The 16149-nt window shown below is 52.8% G+C and overlaps 1 protein-coding gene across 24 annotated transcripts in view; it reads right to left on the reverse strand.

Moving 5' to 3' along the window:
- Positions 1-2118: 2118 nt before the first annotated feature.
- The window catches only part of ARHGEF2 (Rho/Rac guanine nucleotide exchange factor 2), a 49073-nt gene continuing 35042 nt past the window's right edge, over positions 2119-16149 (reverse strand). For 13 of the 24 annotated variants that reach the window (XM_069544124.1, XM_069544123.1, XM_069544128.1 and 10 more), the window contains 20 exons: positions 15619-15686; positions 15217-15280; positions 14440-14566; positions 14103-14212; positions 13807-13953; positions 13017-13267; positions 12685-12810; positions 12273-12390; positions 11827-12075; positions 10210-10286; positions 9574-9743; positions 7794-7861; positions 6472-6672; positions 5987-6106; positions 5792-5859; positions 5615-5650; positions 5364-5414; positions 4715-5161; positions 4288-4471; positions 2119-3578 (listed from right to left, as the gene is read on the reverse strand). In XM_069544124.1, coding sequence (XP_069400225.1) covers positions 3505-3578; positions 4288-4471; positions 4715-5161; positions 5364-5414; positions 5615-5650; positions 5792-5859; positions 5987-6106; positions 6472-6672; positions 7794-7861; positions 9574-9743; positions 10210-10286; positions 11827-12075; positions 12273-12390; positions 12685-12810; positions 13017-13267; positions 13807-13953; positions 14103-14212; positions 14440-14566; positions 15217-15280; positions 15619-15686 — 2756 coding nt within the window. In that variant the 3' untranslated portion in view covers positions 2119-3504. Of the gene's footprint in view, positions 3579-4287; positions 4472-4714; positions 5162-5363; positions 5415-5614; positions 5651-5791; positions 5860-5986; positions 6107-6471; positions 6673-7793; positions 7862-9573; positions 9744-10209; positions 10287-11826; positions 12076-12272; positions 12391-12684; positions 12811-13016; positions 13268-13806; positions 13954-14102; positions 14330-14439; positions 14567-15216; positions 15281-15618; positions 15687-16149 lie in introns of all 24 variants that reach the window. The other 11 variants (XM_069544122.1, XM_069544121.1, XM_069544125.1 and 8 more) reach the window with 1 other exon arrangement.

The raw sequence follows: 16149 nt of genomic DNA on the forward strand, positions 1-16149 counted from the left end.
GATGTGAGTTCAATCCCTGGGTCGGGAAGGTCCCCTGGAGGAGGGCATGGCCACCCACTCGTCTTCTTGCCTGGAGAATCCCATGGACAGAGGAGCATGGAGGGCTACAGTCCACAGGGTCACAAAGAATTAGACACGACTGAAGCCACTTGGCACGCACGCACACCCCGTGTAAAATGGAAACAGAGATGATAAAAAGGAGGAAATAAGGGGGGTAACAGGGAGACAGGGACTGGAAACCATAAAGGTCTTTCCTGGAATTTTTACAAGTTCTGGAGTAAAATTAAAGTCACAAAAGGAAATGAGTGAGGGGGTGGCCCCTATTAAAGGTGTGCACTAAAGGGAGGGGTTCCCCTTTGGTTTCTATATCCATATATCCATAGATTTGCAGCAAAGACAACAGTCAGCCATCAGAAGGGATGTTCAAGGTTGGGGGCAGCCCTTGGAAAGGAGGGAGGTGGCAGAGGGAAAATGGAGCGGAGTTTCCACTGCCATTGCCCCACCCCACGCTCTAACAGGTCTTCTAACCCAGGAGGACTCTGGCCACTCAAGATCCCAGGGCAATAGCTGGGCACAGCGCCTCCCAAGTGCGTGGAGCTACCTCTGGATGGGGCACCCCCCTGCACCAGCTCCATCCAGTTGCTGAACAGAAGAGGCTCTAAAGAGTCACCTAATTCACAACATATTAAGCCATGCTAAAGAGATTTAATTAGCCTCTTGATGTTTAATTTCCTCTCTCTGATAATGTTTAAACTGGTATCAAAACTCCAGATCTGTTCCCAGCCAATTCAGGATGGAAAATCCTCCCCCACTCAAGCGCCCGTCTTCCCACCCCCTGCAGCTCCTCCAATGGCCCTGTTGGGGCTCCGGATATTGGCTCCTCTGGGGGCATCAGTGCTTTATGGGTTTTATGGGACCCGGAGGTAAATATTGACAAAGTTTAAACAGGTCCAAGTCAGAGGTGAATGAATGCATGCAAACCCACTCTAAGGGATGGGAGATGGAGGGGACAGTGCAATGGAAAGGCGGCACTACTGTGGCAAGAGGCTGGAGCACAGGACCAACAGAGAGCAAGACTGTTTCCAAAAATGGGAACAGAGAGGGGGCAACCGACAGAAATGGTGAGAGATGTGAGTGCCATGTCAGAGAAAGTCGTGTCATGTTCTGGGATCGAGGATGAGAGGGTTTCAGCCCAGGGATAGCAGGAGGGACAGCAAAGCTGTCCTGTGAGCTGTGGGCTTCTCCCAACTCAAGCTGTGGGCTCTGTCTCCAGGCTCCTGTTTCCTGCCGACCAGCACCCTTCACTGGACCCGTGAGAACACTGGAGGAGCCTGCATTCCCTTTCTGGTGGTCTTTGGATGCTAACGTTCCCCTGCTCTGCCTTTTTGGCGCTGGGTCCCAGCTGCCAAGCCATGGGCCAGTGTGTTGGAAACCTGGCTCTCCGGTATGTCTCTGCAGAGCAACCGAGAAGGGGAAGTGGGGGACTGCAGCTAGGACTGGCCCTTCCCTGGCTGCTCTGCTAGCCTGGCAACCCTCTGGGGCCAGGTTTTCTTGTCTATAAAATGAGAACAATTGTTACCTCACAGACTCTGTGACAGATGAGAAAGCACCTCGTCAAGGCCAGATGCCAATAGATGAGAATTACAGGAGTGGAGGGTGCTGGCTGCTCCCCTAAGCCTGCCCACACCCCATGTGGTTTCAATTCCTCTTTCCAGCTGAGGTTGCAAGCCCCATTCTTCTCATCTTACTCCATGGGCTCCAACAGAAGTCTATGTGCTCTGCCAGCATTTAGACAACACTGGCCGCTCTTAGCCTCCCTCCCCCACAGCCCCAGAGCAGGCTATTAACCGGAAACAGGAAGCAAAAAATTAACCAAAAATAAGAACCGAAACCTACCTAATCTCTCACTGCCTCTCCAAATGCAAAGAGCAAATGAGCAGCTCCCATGAGGGGAGAGGGGAACTGTCTTAAAGAGGTTACCCCAGGATTCTGACACTGCGAAGAACAAGGGCAGAGTGAGGGCTGAATCTGAGGGGAGATGTGAAGGGGAACTGCAGCTGTGCAGAAAGGGAGGGAAGGGGGCAAGAGGCTGATGTAATTCTGAGCACGGCATGCCAGTGAGATGGAAACAGGTTTTTTAATATTGGAATCCCCCCAACAGCCACTGGAACCTAAGTGCCCCTTCATTTTTATCCTTGTATTTGTGAGTATCACAGACGACAACAAAAACAGGTTGGCACCAGTTTCTTCTGTTAGTGCCCTGTGTCTTCAGGGAGGCAGTCGCCCCTCCTGGGAGAGGAAGAGGCTCCTTTCAGATGAACACAGGGCCCTCCCTGGCTGTCCTCATCACCAGCATCCTCAGAACTCGTGGATATTAACAGACAGCACTTCCTGGGGTTCCAGGACTTTAATTTTCCCTGCTTTATCCCCCCACCCCCGACTTTCTATTTTTTTCCTTTTTTTAAAATAATCAAATTGGCAGAAAACTGGCCGGGGCTGGTGGCCACTGAGCAAGGGGGGATCCACTGAAAAATCCCCCAAATTCACACTGAGGTTTCAGGTCATGGTTGCTGAGGTGGGGGTGAGGTCAGGGCTTGGAGAGATTTCCCAACTCACCCTAGAACTGTTTGTCCAAATGACTGGGGAAGAGGTCAGAATGGGGCCCCCATTACTATGGATGAGTGGAGAAGTCAACGCTCCCCCCATCCCTCAAGTTCTTCAGAGATTTAGAGATAGAAGGCTGCAATTTCTAATTGCCTACAATCTTCTCTTAAAAATATAAAACACGTGCAGTTGGCTTTGGTACAAAAAAAAGAAAACAACAACAACAAAAAACCATTCTGGTCCCTGTGAGTTTTCCCCCTTATCCCCCAACAAACCATTATGGCCACCTCAACCTCCATTCCATCAACTCTAGGAAGCCAGGTTAAGTTCCTGGGGTTTCCACAGAAGACAGAGAGAAGGGGGAACAGCAGTAAGAGGTGGAGGGGAAGGGGAGAGGGACATGGCCCTGACCACAGCCCTTCCTGAAGGGGCAGTAGGGGCTTACGGCTGCAGCCTCTCCTCAAAGATGGGTGTTGCTCAGGAGGGGTGTCAGGGCTAGAACCCAGCAGCTGCATGGTTAAGCCTGAATAAACCCCAGTAGTGTTAAAGGACAAGGCCCCCTGTTCCCTATGGCTTGGTTCCCATGTCCCTGGTCCTCTAAATCTCCCCTCTCCCTCTGTAACTAATAAACAATAAATAAATAAATTTTCCTAAAGTAGAGGGAAGAAGGCATGAAAAATTGGCATCTGCAGTGTAGCTTCTGGATGCCAGCAGGGGGCACTGTGGCTTAATTCCCCCCGCTTCCTAAATGGCCCCCAGGTATCCAAGGATACCAAGAGATGGCAAGGACAGTAAGCAGTTCTTTCAAATGTTCCCTTGTCATTGGCAGATTGGAGTCCCCAAGGTTTGCCTCCCTCAGTAATGTTCTTCAGGGGACACCGGGCGGGGGGAGGGGCCCCCTTAGCTCTCGGAAGCTAAAGGCTCCCCATCTCGGCTCTCAGTCTCTTCCGGGATGTCCTGCATTCGGGTGAAATCTGGAGGAGGAAGGGGCAAAGTCAGTGAGTGAACAGAGGCTCCTGTGATCAGCCGAACCCCTACACGGATGCCTCCCTGTCTGTGGGCTGAGCAGCTCAGAGAGCTGGGAGGGATGGCTGCTGCTGCTGCTGCTAAGTCACTTTAGTCGTGTCCGACTCTGTGTGACCCCATAGACAGCAGCCCACCAGGCTCCGCCATCCCTGGGATTCTCCAGGGAGGGATGGCAGAGGTCTGTAATCCCCGGGTGATGGGAAAACTGTCCACAAAATAATGGATCCATACCTAGGTAGCTTGTTAAATACATGGAGATACAATATGGTTAATAAGATACAAAATATTTTAAGATGAGTATTATATGAAGTCACAGTAGCTTCGGGTTATTTTGTATTTCCTGAGCCAGCTATAAGAACTTGGAGGTCTTTGACATTTTTTCACTCTGAAAATCTATTTCTGCTTGAAAAGGTTTGGAATCATGGACCTACTGGAGCAGAGGCCCCTACATTTTCTGCTTCTGAGAGATCCACTACCTGGTTACCAGGAGGCAAACCAGGAAGCACTCTAGGCCCGTCCCAAGAGTGACTGTGGAGCTCAGTGGTTGGTTAAACATTCTTGTGCTTTCCAATGCAGGCTCCACTTGGAAACTACAGCCCAAAGGTCTGTACCCAGGTTACACCCTGTTTCTACGCCGTGTCTCTGCCAGGACCTCACCTCGTGGACTATGGGGTGGAGACAGACGGCTGCCGCCCTCCTCCTCGCTGCCGGTGTCGGGGTCACTGCTATCTTGCAGCCGCTCGTCGGGGCTGCCCAGCTCCTGCCTCTCTCGATCCTCAAAGGGTCGATGGACGGAGCGAATAGTCACAGGCAAATCCAGGCGGTCGTGGCCTCTGCTGGGCTATGGACAGCAGGCGGAAAAAGCAGGAGGTCCAGGAATGAGCAGTGTGAAGACTTGACTCTCAGTACATCTACCACTGACTGATTTCTTTCTGCACCCATCGAAATTGTTCAGCCCTCCCGCCAGTATCCTAATATCCTTCAAGTTTAATGCCTGATTTCATTTGGCCTCCAGTTCCTCTCAGATTCTCTCCTGGACCCTGATGTCCACCCCAGGTTAGTTCACTACTTCAAGCGTCCTTACCTGTGGGGGTGTGAAACTCAAGTACAGGGCATCACCAGCAGGGAGGCTCCGACGCCGCGGATCCAGAGGCCGGCGGGCCCAGGGGGCCTCAGCGACGAGTGGGGGTTCCGTGTGGCCCAAGGCGGCCAGCTGCCTGCGAGCCTCCTCGGCCTCCCGCTCCAGCAGGGCGCGGGCCTGCTCGCTCTCCCGGAGCCGGGCTTCCAAGCTGCCGGCCTCAGTCGCACGCTCCTCGCCGAGCCGTCGGCAGCGCCGCAGCTCCTCCTGCAATAGTGCGTGTTGCCGCTGCAGCAACGCTAGTTCCGTAGCCTGCTTTTCAGGAGCCACAGGGACGCCCCCGGCTCTGCCAGCCTCCCCATCCCGGGAATTGGCTCTGGTCAGCTTTTCCCGCCGCTCGGGGCCCTCAGGGAATCGGGCTTCCATCAAAGTGTCCTGCTGGGCCACAGCCGCCTGCGGGTAGAATGGAGATGAAGGGATGTATCAGAATCCCATTTCTTCTATCCCTCACTCCCCAGGGCCCAGATTTTGAGTCCCATAGAGCTTGAATCAGAGGAAGGTTTAGACAGGCCTGTTAGGATGGTTCTGCTCTAGCTAAGTGGACAGCTCTGGCCCAGTCCCTCCCATTCTCATTGGAGCCCCTACCCTCACTGACCTGTAGGCCATGCAGGAGTCCATAGAGATTGATCAATCGCTGCAACGCTTCCTGAGGACAGAGGAGGTGGGGGGAACAGAGTCCAAGCTTCAGGATGGGAGAACTGACCAGAATAAGTGTGGGTGTGGGGACAATAAGACTGCAGGTATTCTGCGGTATATACAGCACCCCCCACTCCAAACTGGGCTCCAGTTTCTCAGCTGAGAGTAACCCCTCTTTCAGTCTCCCATACCATCGCAAGCCCATCTCACCTCCTGGGGAGATCTCAGCTGATTTCCATTTCGATCCTGCAGAAACGGGCAAGGATGGGGCATCAGCAGACACACGAGTCCCTGGTGCCTGTCCCTGATAGCTCTGTGTCAAGGGTCTATAGGCCAGCAGTCCATTTCCCACCCTCTATCTAAGTCCTGACACCTCCTGAAACCCACCTTCTGGCTGGAGTCTGAGTCGGCTCTGCAGAGCTCAATGGATCCATTGAAGGTTCTGGCCTCACCATCTGTTGAGAAGGGGAAGATGATGCACCGGCCTCGCTGCCCCAGCACCCTGACACCACTCAGACCTTGGTACCACCTCATTCTCTTTAACTCCTCCCACCTGCCGTGGTCCCCTACCCGGGCACTCACTGGCAGTGACTCCAGGACTTGTGTTACCACCGCTATCTGGCTCCACGGGCAAGGACGGTTCCCGGGGTGTCAAGAGCAGCTCCACTCCAGGCCCTACCAGCAGGTCTTTCAGGCCCTCCACTGTGTGGAAAGAAGAGGTGAGGACAGAAGGGATGGAATTCTGCAGGGGGTGGGAGGGGCTGCTGTTCACTCAGTTCACAGGACATGCAGGCATCTAGGGAAATGCCCCCTGCACAGGTAATGGGGTCTCAGTGCCAACACCACATACGAGGAAAAGATCATTAAAGTGCCCAGGGGTGTGCAGGATGAGAGGTGGCAAACAGTAGCAAGGGCCATCTTCCCCCACCATTCCTGGCATCCAGCACCCAACAGGCACTTGGGGGAGTTCCAGACTATGGGATGGACATTCCCCTTGTCTAGCCACGTGTCCCTATTGTGTGATGGCGAAGAGGTGAGTCCAGATTCTTCCCCAGAAGCTCCCTCACCCTCACGGATGGCGTCCTGCAGTAGCCGCTCGCCACGAGGGGACTCAAGGGACTCAGAGCGGAAGAGGCCCCTGGGCAGGGTGGGGAGGGGCACCCCGCTGCCGCCATCCTCTTCCACCTGGAAGTGGGTCATCTCGGCAAATAGCCCAACCTTCTCCTGCAGCAGCTCCACCAGGGCCCGGTCTTTCTGCTGCAGCTCCACTGTGGATGAGAGACAGGTGAGCACCCGGAAGAGCCAGTGGGAGTGGAGGGGCAGCCCCAGGGATGAGGAGCCAGGTATGGGCAGGGCGGCAGGACTGCATTTTGGGTTTTTTTGGCATTTATGCAAAAGAAGAGAACTTTTGGGGGGGGAATGAGTAACACATGCAGTGTTGTCTTCAAAACGAAAGCGTGTAGCAGGGCCTGCAGGCTGTCCACCAGCTTTCATCTCCCCATGTTTTAATTACAGAAGGAGTACAAGTTTCCTCTGGGCGTGTGGCTGCCCAGTTACACGCCATTTCCCAACCTGCCTTGCAGTTAGGCATTGCCACAGGACTAAATTCTGACCAGTGGATGGGAATGTCTTCCTGATCTGGCCTTAAAAGAAACAAGTATAAACTCTCCTCGTCCTCGAACCCTCCTTGCTAGCTGGGATGCAGATGTGAGAGCGGAAGCTGGAGGAGTGATGCGGCCACAGAGACAGGGAATCTTCATGACAAAGAGGACACAGCTGCTCTACCACCCTGCACTTCTCGCTTCTGGACTGTTAAGTGGAGAGAAATAATCTACCTCATGTGACCAAATGGTTTTTGTTGATTTTTTTGTATAGCAGTTAGATCACACCCCCAATTAACATACGGATCTATGGTAAAAAAAAGTCAGTATCTTAATCCTGTTATTCCTAGTTTCCCTTCCCAGAGAAACCACAGTAATAATATCCTCCTAGAGACACTCCACACATATACACAAAATGCATGGCACATATCTATCCCCAATGCTGGTGACAGCATATACTTCACAGTGTTTTAAACCTTGCTCTTCTCACTTAACTAAATGTTTTGGTTGTGGGTCTACATCAGCCCTCATACAGCTACCTCATTTTAAGATAGTATTCCCCTGTGTGCATATATCATACTGATAAATTATTTAAACAAGCTCTGTGGGTAGACTTACTGTTTTCTGTTTGTTTTTTGAAAACGTCATGTAATTTTTTTTATTCAACTTTTTATTTGGTATTGGAATTTAGCCGATTAACAGTTCTGTGATAGTTTCAGATAGACAGCTAAGGGACTCAGCCATACATATACATGCATCCATTCTCCCCCAAACTCCCCTGGACTTACTCTTGATACGCCGGAGGTAAGCCTCATCCTCTGTCTCAATCAGGGGGAAGTCCTCCCTGGATGGGCATCTGGAGGGATCACAGGTTGGGTGGGGTTCGGGGAAGGAAGCTAGGTTACACATCAGGAATCTGCCTTCCCTCCTTCCCAAACATGCTCTATACTTCCCCGATAAGTCTTGTCAGCTCCGCGCCCTGGCTTCATCCTTTTCCTGGCACTGACGATCTGCATCTACTTGCCAGTGCCTCTCCGCAAGTCACCCAGAGAGGCAGCGTAGTGCGGAAGGACAACTGCAGGTTTTGGTGTCAAGCACACTGGGCTCAGATTCTGGCTCTGCAGTTTACCAGGTGGTAACCTCTCTATTTCTTCATATGAGAAACAGGGATGATATCTTCCTCACAGTTTGTTTTTTTTGTATGAGGACTAAATGAAATAATATACGAGTGCTTTGAACGTGGCATAAGCTCAATAAAACAATTATGAATAATGGTTTCACGACTACAAATATTTACATTATTAATAAAGAGGCCGCTATAGATCGACTGTCAATGGGATAGGAACTTTGGTCTTGTTTTCCCAGAACAGGTAATTTCATATTTTTGCACAAATTTCTGAAAAATTTGTTCAAAAGTCTAAATTGCAGAAGTGAGAAAATATATATAGTTTTATATATTATAAAGTAGAGAAGAATCCATTCCCTGAAAAGTATAAACAAAAAAATCATAAACATCCTAATTGAGTTTATTTTTCAGGCATTATCCTTGAGAATGCACTTTCTTTTCTTTTTTAAAGTTTTATTTATTTATTTTTGGCTGTGCTGGGTCTTAGCGGCTGCACAGGCTTTTTCTCTAGGTGCGGCAAGTGGGTGCTATTTGCTAGTCACGGTGTACAGGCTCCTCACTGTGGTGGCTCTTGCTGCTGTGGAGGATGGGCCCTAGGGCGCTCAGGCTTCAGTAGCTGCAGCCCGTGGGCTCAGCAGCTGCAGTTCCCAGGCTCTAGAGCACAGGCTCAGTAGTTGTGGGGCACGGGGTCAGCTGCTGCGAGGCATGTGGGATCTTCCCGGATCAGGGATTGAACCTGTGTCTCCTGCACTGGCGGGAGGATTCTTGATCACTGAGCTGCCAGGGAAGCCTGAGAATCCATTTTCGACATTTTATATGCACTTGACTTTTTGTCTGCATTGAAGGCAGCTCTTGGTCTGAGCCACCAAGGAAGCCCCTTTACTTTCTTTGATCACAACAGACACATACTCAGATCTGATGTGTGTCCAACAGAAGCCAGAGATTTGCTGCTTTAGCACACAAAATGATTTCTTTGTAGCCTCTATCGTATGGAGTTTGTTTCAGTCTTGCCCCTCTGATCACTAGTATCAATGCTTTCATTATCCTTTTTTTCTTTTTTTTTTCATTATTCTCTTTTTCATTCATTTTTAGAAAATGAAGGTGAAAGACAATCCAATCCAAATAATGGCCCACTGCCTACAGACTAAGATGTTAATGGAGGTGAAACTGTACTGCTGACTGGCAGGCATGCCAGCACGTGCCAACTTAAAGTATTCCTTTGGCTTGTCAGCTCATGGTGCATTCAGAAGGCGGTTGGGGTTGTCACTGTATAAAATGCAACTTTACCGGGCAAGAGAACATAGATGACCTTGCCTGCCTTGGGCTATCTTGTCTCTCTCCTGGCCTCTCCTTCCACTTCTGAACCCTGGGTTCTGTTCCCTGGGAGTGCTGTGGTCCAGCGCCCCAAACTGCAGGAACCACAAGTCCATGCACACACTCACACTCGCACACTCTGCTGAATGACGCGGATCCAGGTGCTCCGGTCATCCCGGGATGCCGTGTGGACCTCGTACATCTCAGGGGGTGCCGCACTGATCAGAAACATCCCTTTCTCCTGGTTAGCGATGTCCCGCACGATGAGATTCTGCAGTGACACCACCGAGGGCTTGTCCTGCCAATTGGGGCACAGGAAGGATTAAAGCTGGGAATCCTGACCCCTGGATATTTGAGTCTTCAGTCCTCCTGGAGTATCCAAAGGATTGAAGAGTCAGCCAAGAATATAAGTTAAGAGCTCAGACTCTGGTGCCAGCCAGAGTGGACTTAGAGAAACGTCTGTGACCTTTGACAATTTAATTAACTTTAAGCTTTACTTTTCTCATCTACAAAAAGAGGATAATCATGTGCCTTCCTAACACGTGTAAAAAAAAGTGGCTGCATATAGTAACAATATGCGTTGGCTCTTCTTATTCCTTCTGATCATATTTATATGCATTGGCTCTTCTTATTTTTCCTGATTATATTACGGCAGTGGTTACAATAATAGCTATTTGATGTTGGAGGATTTCCTGGCCAGGATAGGAAAGTAAGAAGGGTCTGAAACACTTGTCTATGCTGAGAAAGAAGGTGGAAGGTCTCACCAGGGCAGGAAAGATGTACTTCTGGTCCTTCTCTTGGAGAAACACCAGCACATCTGTCATCAGCAGCATGAGCACATCTGGCAGGGGGATAGAGGCAGGAGGAGAGTCAGCGTTAGAGGATGCGAGCAGCTGTTTCCCTTTCCCCGACCTCTCTCCCTCTGGTTGTTTCCTCCCCCTTTGCAGACCTCCCACCTCTCCCCATTCCTACAGCTCAGAAACGGTGGGGGGCGGGGGGGACACATGTGTCATCAGACAAAACAGTTTCTTGGGCTAGAGATGCCTATAAGCAATCACCCAGTGGCCTTGAATAAAAGCCTCTTTATCCAATGAATGCTCCTTAGCCTGTGGTCTGCCGACACCTAGGTTGTCTGCTATCAGGCTTCAGAGGCTCTGTAGATCCTCTAAAGTTCCATAAGCAATTTTTACATATTAATCTATCACACGTGTGTTTTTCTGTGTGAAAGGGTCCAGAATTCTTGTGAGGGTAAAACGACTCCCAGAGCCTTTCAGTTCCATGTTGAACAACTGACATAAGATCTTTTTGGATATTTGGTCTAAGATTCCCCCCATGCCAGCATATTCCCCACTTCTTATTTTGTGCTCCATGGGGAGGGGAACAGTTAGGTTCCTTATTCATTTCTCCCACCGTTGAACAATCCCAATCTCCTTCAACAACAGCAGGCCCTGCTTTCATTTTCCTTTTCTGCCCCACCTTCAAGGCCCTCACATTCTATGGGGTCCTGTGCTTTAAGACTTGGGGGAGACAAAGGTCAACCCATGAAAGTCAGATGTCACAGTCAGGAAAACACATGCATCCTCTGCCCTTGGAGATCTTTCTAAGTTGTGGGCACACAGAAGGGGAGGGCTTCTGCTAAAGGCTTCAGAAATAAAGCTCTTCAGCCTTGCTATTTTTAACCCCCCCATGGTTTATATTCTTAGCTGCTGCGTGGGAGGGATGGGAAGGAGAGAAAGGGATGGAGGAAAGTGGCTGGCAAAGCCTGCAATACTCAAGCCTATGGAGTGGGGACTTCACGACACGGGACAGAGGTGCAGGCAAGCTCTGGCCTCAGGTAGCATTCCTCACACCTAAAGCTGAGGTCTGCGACTCTTCTGCTTTGATTTAGGTAGGCAAGCCTTGCCCAGTACAGTCTGGGAAGAGAGGCTGGGACAGTGCGCCCCGCCCTGAACACACCTTCCCTGCAGCCTTTTCTCTTCTCCACTTGGCCCGCCCTTCCCTGGGCTCCACCCCCTCCAAGGGCCTTCCTCAGCTGTGTTCCCAAAGTGCCTGCCCATTCCCCAGCCCTAGTGGCTGGGACTCCAGCTGGTAGAACCAATTACCAGGGGCTAGTCCTCTAATCCTGGAATTTCTCTGTTTTTCTCATCAAAATCGGTAGCTTTCTGGGCACGCAAGGACCAAAGGAATGAACAAATCCTGACAACGAAGTCCTTGTATCGCCCATGAAATTAAATCCAGAATTCTGACTTTTGTTACAACAGAGCTCACATATTTTCCTCCCACTGGGTCTCACCAGGGCTACATTAAAAGAGGTCCTATGGGCTTGGAGGCTTCTCCCTCTGGCCATGGACTCTTGCCTGGTCTGCAAGCTGTCCACTGACCTTTGAAGCGCCCAGTCGCCGTCTTCCAGAGCAGGCAGCCATCGTGGATGAGCTTGCGCCGCAGGAGCTCCTCTCGGCCAAAGGGGCCCTTGCCGGGAACCGGGGCCTGGGCCCGAGGGTCCATGCGGTTGTAGATCTCCTGCAGGCGGGCCCCTTTCTCCAGCTCGTGCACATCCTGGTCCACGTTGGACAGCAGCTCCTTCACCAGCCCCAGGGCCGTGGTCAGGTCCTGGCGCTCCTCCTCCATCCCTGACACCGAGGTCGGCGTGAGGAAGGGGTGGCCCAGCCAGCTTCATGCCAGTCCCCATCCCACTGATCTCAATGCCGCCTTCAGAGGCTGCCCAGGGTTCCATATGTGACCCTCTTCCTCCCGGTGGTTGTCCAGGGCCACGCCTCACCCCTGACAGCCCTCTCCCTCCTCCTCCCGCCTGGACTCGCCCTCTCACCATGGGAATGCTGCAGGATGCGGTTGATGAGCACCGGGTACTTGGTGATGCGCTGAGTCACTAGCAGAATGCACTCTTGTACCCCATGCCGCTTCAGCACTGCCGAGCGGGTCACTTTCTACAAAGCAAAGTCAGGGCTCAGGGCCAGAGGGGCACCCGTGGGGAGGGCACCAGAAAGGACGCTGGACTTGGAGCCTAAGCCCTGGTGCCCGCCTGCACTTGGTCATTTACCTCATGCTGGCTGGCGGGAGGTTAATGACTCTGGAAAATGGGGCCGACAAGGTCACAGGTTTACTGTGAGGACCCAAGGAGCGAGAGCACTCGCTCTACCCCTGGAAAAACGAGCAGCTGTGTCCACTAGGGCTGGGGCACTACAGGAGGCGGAGGGTGGGTCTTGGAGAGGTTTGCTCACCCGGATGAACTGCTGGAAGCGTTTGTCTCGGGCATACAGCTCCTTATAGAGTTTTAAGGCCTTGGTGTGGCGGCTACAGAACTCTGAGTAGGTCTTCCGCATCTGCTCTGCGCTAGGACCTGAGAACTAGAAGTTGGGGGAGCAAGGCTGGGTCAGCATGTCCCCCAAAGTCACCTCTCATCCCCAATGCCCTCTCGCCTCCTGCCAAACAGGCTGGCTTCCTGCCTTTCCAACTCTCTCTGCCCCACCCCCCAGAGTCTGGAGATGAGAAATGCCCACTCTAGTCACACCCCCGCCCAGGACTGCTGCCCAGGGCTCCTGGCTTTTCTCACCTGGCTGATGAGCAGGTCCCCCAAGCGATGGATGACGAAGTTCCGGGTGCTACCAGGGCACAGGGCATGGCGCCGGCGATCCAGCAGCTGGCTGAGGAAGCGCGTGTGGATGTCAGTGAGCTCGTCCACACAGGGGAACAGGCCCTGGACCACTCCCGGCTCCAGTTGCAGCTCTTCTAGCATGCCCGTGCGGAAGAGGCGGGTCATGATCTTCAGTGTCCGCACATGGTGCAGCTCTGTCTGGATCAGCTCTGTGGGGACGGTGGAACACCCGGCTTGGCCACAACTCGTGGGGCCAAGGCTGGAGACCTCAGGCTTATTAGAGGTTTTCAGTTTCCCTTCCAGGCTAATATTCTGCGTTATGATCTTAGATCATTTTTCTAATCATTTATCTTTATGCCTTGCCATCTCAAGGCAGAATGAGGCTGTGGAGACAGGCAGGGGAAGGGGCTGAGAGAGGCTCACTCCTGCCATCTCAAGGTATAAAGTCAAAAACTATGTGTTCCTTACATGCCTAGACTTCCCACAGTCCCCAGCACAGAGTTGGGCATGCAATGGGCAGAGAGGAAAGACTAAGAGTTGACTGGAAGGAAGGGATTACGAAGGGCCTTGGAGGTCAACAGCTCCAAAAGCTGTGGACCTCGTAGCTACTTATGGGATCACTGGCAGGGTCTTGAAGGCCAATGGGATAAGAGGAAAGTGTCTTGAGAGGTAGGGGCTGGCAGAGGAAGGACACAGAGAAACAAGGCCAATAACAAAAGAGAAGTCCGGGGTGGTCTTCCCGGCTCACCATAGATGACATCCTGCTGCTTCATCACCTCCTTTTTATGCTGCTGCAAGAAGCTGCTATCCACCGCAAGGCTCCAGGAATCAGCTGCAAAATCCTTCTCATCCATCTCAAAGTCACTCATCAGCTCATTGTAGATCACTTCGGCACCTGGACGCGAGTGGGGGAAACGACTCGGACCCCAAATCTCTTCCCTGGGTCCTGGGCCCTTCTCTGGATCCCCTCCCACCCTGCCTTTCTCAGGCCAGCTCCCGCCCGCCCCTCACGCCTGGGTCTCCCCCAGGTCCGGGCACGGTCACCTTCGTCGATGAGGGACTCCACCGACAGTGTCCGGTTCCGCATGTTGAGGGAGTCCGTGGACTGTGAGAGGATCCGGCGCAGCCCCAGTGGAGACTCATCATTGAAGTGTCTGAGGGGAGTGGAGCCTGGCTGCATCATCCGACTGACTCGGGCGAGAGATCCCTTCCCAGGTTGGGGAACAAAGGCGGCATCCCAGAGGCAGTCACTCCAAGTTCTCCTTACCTGTCTATCATTCTGAACTCAGGGATGGGGAGGATCTCTCAGCCCCTCCCCCCGGCCTGTCTCCACAGCCTCACTCTGCCTGCCTGGTTCTACCGTCCCCAAGCAGAGGCTCACCCAGCAATATTGGTGGTGGAGACGCTTTTGGCTAAAGACAAGGAGGAGCGGCCACGGCGGGAGCCGAGCAGGGACTGCCGGATGTCGGAGGGGTAGATGGCCGAGCTGGGCCGCTCCCGAGTGGTAGCTGTCGGAGGGGATACCAAGCAAGCAAGCCTCAAACCTGGTGCCTTCCCAGGACTCAAGCCTCCCAGGCTCCTGGACTAGAAAGGAAGCCTCCTCTCCAACCCCACCTTTAGCCCAGTTCTAGTCAGAGAAAGATGATAATAATGCTACCCATAAACTTGTGCAATACTTTTAATGGTTACAAAGAGCTTTTCTTATCTCTTCCCGGCCACAAGCCTACAAGCAAACTGCAGCTCAGGATGGTGAAGAGATTTGGCTGGGGTGACTCAGCTGGTGGCTGAGCACAGACTCAGACTCTAGTTTTCCTGACTAAGCACCCCGCTCTTTCTGTCACACCAGATCTTTCTGAATTGGCCCTTAACAACTTCTGCCAACATCCCCAAGGGCCATGTAAATAACTGATCATACTAATATAAAGTGTGAGCAGGCTCAGATGACCAGTCATTCCAAGCCTTCAACCTCATTTTAATTCTGCTGTCCCGCCCCCAGGCCCAGGGGTCTCCATCTCCCTTGTGCCGCCGCCATCAGCTTCCAGATGAAGGGAGGAAGGTGCCATGCCAGGGAACGACCTCAAGGGGGCAGCAGAGCCCATGGGCCGAGAGGCCTGGTGGGCCAGGGTCCTGTGGCGGCTCCTGCACCCTCACTACTCACTCTTACTGCGAAGAGAAACTGACTGCAAGGCAGTGTTGTTCTTCAGCAGGGCAGCTTTCTGTTGCTGTGAGACAGAGGGCAAGAGAGACACCAAGAACAGCTGTCACCCAAGGGTCACCTCCGTGGGCCCAGGACAGGAGCTGGGTGGCTGGCCCCCTCGGGAGAAAGCTGGCTTGATGGCTAAGGGCATCAGGGTGGCTGAGCCCAGTGCCAAGGGGATGTGTCCAGAGCAACAGGCTGGCCCCCTCTGGCGGGGCCTGAGGCCTAGGGTGGAGGGTCGGGCTGCCCCGTGGAGAGGAGAGGGGTTGGGGAACACACGGTGAGGAATGAACGGAATAGGCACGAGGGTACCACACACTCACTACCCTCTCCCCCAGCCCTCTGCCCTCCCTGCCATCTCACCTTCTGCTTGACCTTGGTACAGTTGGCGAGGGTGTCTTTACAGCGGTTGTGGATAGTCACATTGCAGGCTGGGAGGGTGGGGTAGAGAGGGTGACGGGAGGGCCGGGTGGTACAGGACAGGACACACCCACATGCAGACCCCCATGTCCCCCTGGCCACACCGTCAGAGACTCGCCCCCTCCCCAGACTCCTTGGCCATCGCCACACCCCAGTCCCTCTCCTCCCGCCTCCCCCTTCCTTCAAGCAGGAGATGAAGTGAGGGGGGGATAGGTATGGACCACAATTAAGCCATAGGAGGAGGATAATCCTGACTCAGAGATGACCTATGAGGTGGACTAGAGGGAAGAAGGGGTTACTGGCTGCCAGAGATGAGCTCAAGAAGCACAAAGGTGGCTGAGAATGACAGATGGCAGAAAGGACGCCCACGGAACAGAAGGTGGCACAGGAGCAGCTGGGAAGGGGGCTAGGGGCAGGGAGGGGAATGAACATCCCCTGGGCAGCGAGGAAATGGGCCACATCAAGTGGATGCTA

This window comes from Ovis canadensis, chromosome 1 (genome assembly GCF_042477335.2).
Source record: "Ovis canadensis isolate MfBH-ARS-UI-01 breed Bighorn chromosome 1, ARS-UI_OviCan_v2, whole genome shotgun sequence".
Classification (NCBI taxonomy): Eukaryota; Metazoa; Chordata; class Mammalia; order Artiodactyla; family Bovidae; genus Ovis; species Ovis canadensis.